The sequence below is a fragment of the Orycteropus afer genome, unplaced genomic scaffold (assembly GCF_000298275.1).
Source record: "Orycteropus afer afer isolate SDZICR_OR568_19922 unplaced genomic scaffold, OryAfe1.0 scaffold00146, whole genome shotgun sequence".
NCBI lineage: Eukaryota > Metazoa > Chordata > Mammalia > Tubulidentata > Orycteropodidae > Orycteropus > Orycteropus afer.
This window is the reverse complement of record NW_006921733.1, coordinates 7,775,263-7,779,740: the sequence shown is the minus strand read 5'-3', so window position 1 is coordinate 7,779,740 and position 4,478 is coordinate 7,775,263. Positions and strand designations below refer to the sequence as shown.

At 34.1% G+C, this 4,478-nt stretch overlaps 1 protein-coding gene across 1 annotated transcript in view; it reads right to left on the bottom strand.

Annotated features, from left to right (window-relative positions):
* UBE3A (ubiquitin protein ligase E3A) overlaps nucleotides 1-4,027 on the bottom strand; it is a 113,175-nt gene extending 109,148 nt beyond the window's left edge. Inside the window, exons 1-3 of the mRNA XM_042781665.1 lie at nucleotides 3,998-4,027; nucleotides 2,714-2,784; nucleotides 1,076-1,120 (exon numbers count right to left, since the gene is read on the bottom strand). Of these exons, the coding sequence (XP_042637599.1) occupies nucleotides 1,076-1,120; nucleotides 2,714-2,784; nucleotides 3,998-4,027 (146 nt within the window). The remainder of the gene's footprint in view (nucleotides 1-1,075; nucleotides 1,121-2,713; nucleotides 2,785-3,997) is intronic.
* Between the last annotated feature and the right edge of the window lie 451 nt (nucleotides 4,028-4,478).

Below are 4,478 nucleotides of genomic sequence, written 5' to 3'. Positions count from 1 at the left end.
AACCCAAGGAGGGGTCGCTATGAGTCGGGTCTGGCTTGACGACAAACAACAACAACAATTACCCATTAAAGTTCCTTCCTGACTAAAGCCAATGCCAGCATGCTACCACACATTTCTCTTCAATCCTGTTTACCCACTGCCAAAGTCATTAAAAATGTAAGTCTGACAAGATACTAAACTCCTACTTAGCAAATTCTTTACTGGACCCCTAATACCTACAATACATCAGTCAAGACTCTTTGCAAAACATGGAAGGCACCTATTACCTAACCCTTTCTAACTATCAAGTGTCTAAGGCACTTGACTGATAACCAGAAGGCTGGCGATTCAAACCCGCCAGCCACTCCTTGGAATGAAGATGGGGCAATCTACTTCCATAGTGATACTGCCTCAGAAACCCAAGGAGGGGTTGCTATGAGTCGGGTCTGACTCAACGGCACTTAACAACAACAACAACAACAACACTCTTACTATGTGGGCTCCATAACTTTGATCAAACTTCTACCTAGAACAACTCTGCCCATGCTGCCCATTCACACTTCAAGATTTAACTTAGTCTTTGCTGGTCACCACTATTTCTCTGACATCTGCATTAAACTTCTATTGTATTCCTGGCTACACTGGTACTCCTTTATGTTCCCATAGCACCCTGGGTATCCTTCTATCACACTGATTGAAATGATTTGCTTCTTTGTCTTTAACTCTAAGTAGACTGTAAATATCTTGGGATAAGGACTAATATGCATCCTTGTATCCAAAACAACACCTGATAAGAAATCACCTGAGAGAAATGATCGTTCAGTCATGAATGACCTTAACTTCTCCATCCTCAGGAACACATTTCATTTCATATATGCATCTTCACTTCCTTCTAGTTTCAGAAGATGAGGGTTTTTCTGCTTATTAAAGGTAATGCCAATATATACTCTTTACTCTTATATATATTAGGATTTTTCTCCCAATTGATTTTTCAAAGCATTACTTTTCTTGCTAACCATTTAAAAAACTATTTTAAAATAATGTAATACTATTCAAAGTAGTCCAGACACCATAGCTTCAAACAAATTACACTTACATTCGGCTAGCTTCAATGTCGTCTGACTGAGGTTCTCCGGGTGATCTGTAAAATGTAATTGACGAAAGTTAAGCAAAATAATCCATATTTCAAAAAGAGCAGATATGTTATTTTGGAAGATAAATATGAAAACAAATTTTAAGCACTAAGTAAAACAGTTTTTAAAATATTTAAAGATTGCAATCCAAGAAAAACATAGATCAGATTGTTATTCATACATTATTTTAAGGACTGAACTAATGAAAAACTCAGTGCATTTTTTTAAGGAAAAGGAAATTGTAAATACTACATTAAGATATCAACATACAAACCAGTATAACAAATTATAATTAATCACAAAATCAAATATTTAGAATAAAAAACAACTGTGAAACTTTCTAATGCTGTCTTGCTTATCCACAATGACACAGGGACTTACTGATATTCACAGTCCCAAACTTTTATTAGATCAGGAGTTGGCAAACTATGGTTGGGGCCAGCCACCTGTCTTTGTAAGTAAAGTTTTACTGGAACACAGCCACACTGATTCATTTATATATTATCTACGGCTGCTTTCATGCTACAAGAACAGAGTTGGAGTAGCTGTGAAAAAGACTACATGAACTGCATATCTAAAATGTTTATTATCTAGTTCTTTAAGAAAAAGTTTACCAGTATCTGCTGTAGATAATTCAAACTTAAATCTAATTGACTTAGTAAGTTTCGGGACACTTAAAGATTTACCATTCTGATCATGACTACCTTGGATCAATAGTGAAATTAGCTTTCCCTGAAAATACACTGACTAGGACACACTTACTACCTATCAAAAATGTACCACCCTGGGGTATTAAAATTTTGCTGTGGACAACTGTGAACTGACTTTAGGTATAAACAGTTGCCAGTTAGTTTTCTATTATTTCTGAATATATTGCTACTATCTTATGTAGATATATTTAAAATTTTAAGACACATAGAGGTCTTTTATTTTCATTTTGGGGACATGAATCGATTTCTTCTATTCCTACCATACCGTAAAAAACGTAAATTCCTATTGTCCTATTCACTTTCATAAACAGCATCAGTAAATATATTTTAAGATGAATAAACATAATACCTACTGCTAAATTTATTCTAGTCCCTAAAGAGGCCATTTATTCAAATTCCCAAAATACGTAAAATAATTGTTTTAAGTCAAAAGCTAAACTTTCAAAGGGGCATTACAAGAACTTGACTTGTGACCTTATCACTGACTTTAGATTTCAAACTCTGAACAACTTTAATAAAAGAATCTTAAAATAAGAGCCACTAGGAGAAAAAAAAATATATTTTTCACATTCCTTAGCTGTAAAAAAAAAAAAAAAAAAACTCATTTCTTTATTAGACTTTCAAAATTGCCCCTCACTGCAGGGTTTATTCTAAGGACAAGAATGAAGGGGTGAAAAAAGGTTCCAGCTCAATTACTTATTTTAGATCTTCTTTGAGTATATTTATTTATTTTATACCTCTTTTGTAATATATTTAAATTTCAATTTTGTACTATGTAAGAACTAAAACTGGGGCATGCTGGAGGTGGCAGTGACATGGCAGTGACACAAATGCAAAAATTTCACTCCACCCTCTCCCCCAGGGAGCAAGCAAATCACCTTTGTGACACACCTGGTCTCCACCAGCCTTGTGGGTAAGTACCCCAAGATTGCTTCCAAACTTGTATCTCCCAGACAGAAGAGCTAAAAATTGATGATAACCCCATGTACCAGCTGACTCATTTTTGAAAGTGCGACCCTCCAGCATCAGATGTCATATTGTAAGGAGGCAGAGCTGGCTTGCAAAACAAAAAATAAACCTGCTGGCACTAAGGGAAGAGAGGCAGATTAGAAGCTTTCAAACACGTAGGCAGCAAAACTTTCAAAATTAACAGGAAAACAGAAAGGCAAAGAGAGGGAAAAGATGAGGACACAACAACAGGAAAATAAAAATATTACTGCAAAAAGGTAAGACACAAGCAAGAAGGAAAGCAAATCCAAGTCTTAGAAGCATAATATGTAATAGCTACAAAGTTTTGAGATTCTGAAATGGGAGAAAGGTTAAATACATCATCAGATAACTACACTCTATTTCTCCAGTTTCCATTCCCTAAATAAGGGAAAATGTGAACAGTAATATCAATGTATTATCAAATTTTGAATTTACTAGTTTATATAAATTTAACAGTAACATGTATTAGAATGAGCTACTAAACATCATTTATAAATAAAACCAAGTAATTTACATCAATCCAAACAAAGGGAAGGGCAAAAGAACAAAGGATTAAAAGATATTACCCTACAACAGATCTGTCTGCCTCTTAAACACGGCTAGCACAGGTCTCTTTCTATTTAAATTGGAACTTGATTGCTTTTCAATCAAGAGAAAAGTGAATATGCACAGAATAAACAAATACTCTTCAGTGAGTTATATGTAATAGTGCATGTCTAGCATATATCTGCACATAAATATTCTAAATAAGTCACCAAAAAATTCCCCAAAGTGAGGACATAAACTCTCAAAACTATGAAATATATAAATAACATCTAGCAATAGCTCCCAAACTTTATTTTAGCCCCTAAAGAGAGTATTTATTCTTTACTGTTAAGTGTTTGGAATTTTAGAAGAATCCAGTATGGGCTCATATTTTTACCAAATTCAAAACTAATTCTTACCAAAGTCAAAAGAAAAACAACAACAAAATTACTGACTTAAATTAGCCTGAAGTTTATCAAAATAACAAATCAGAAAAAATTTTAAACTGGAGCAATAAGCAAGTAAAATTAGAAAAAAAAAAAAATAAATAAAAGAAATCTTGGAGTTATCTCAATTTTAGTTCTTTAGAAAATATGATCACCAAATGGCAACTAATCTGAATACTGCAGCATGAACTAGCAAATTCAAATGGTGGCTCACTTCCAAAAATACTTGGTGCAGCTTCTCCATCCTGCAAGCCACTCCTTTTACCTCCACTGTAACTCTCTAGGAGAGAAAAGTATACTAGTTTTATTAAAGTTGTAAAAACTTCTAGGGAAGTGTTTAGTTAAAACTTTCACTACATAAAAGGCACACTTTAAAAAAACACATATTAAGAAAATGTCCATGCCTTTTTAAATAATGTTCACAATAAAATGCTTATTTTAAAACTTCACATTTCTTGAGAAATACTTTCCTGCTTTATTCATACAGGTCTTTAGTGGTGGCTACTTGGAAGAGTCCCTGAGTGGTGCAAATGGTTAAATGCTTGACTATTAAGTGAAAGCATCAACCTAGAGGTGCCTTGGAAGACATGCCTGGGGACCTGGTCCCAAGATCATAGCCTTGAAAAACTTACAAAGTGTAGTTCTACTCCGCACACATGGAATTGACTTGACAGCAATTATTTGCTGTTTTTTGG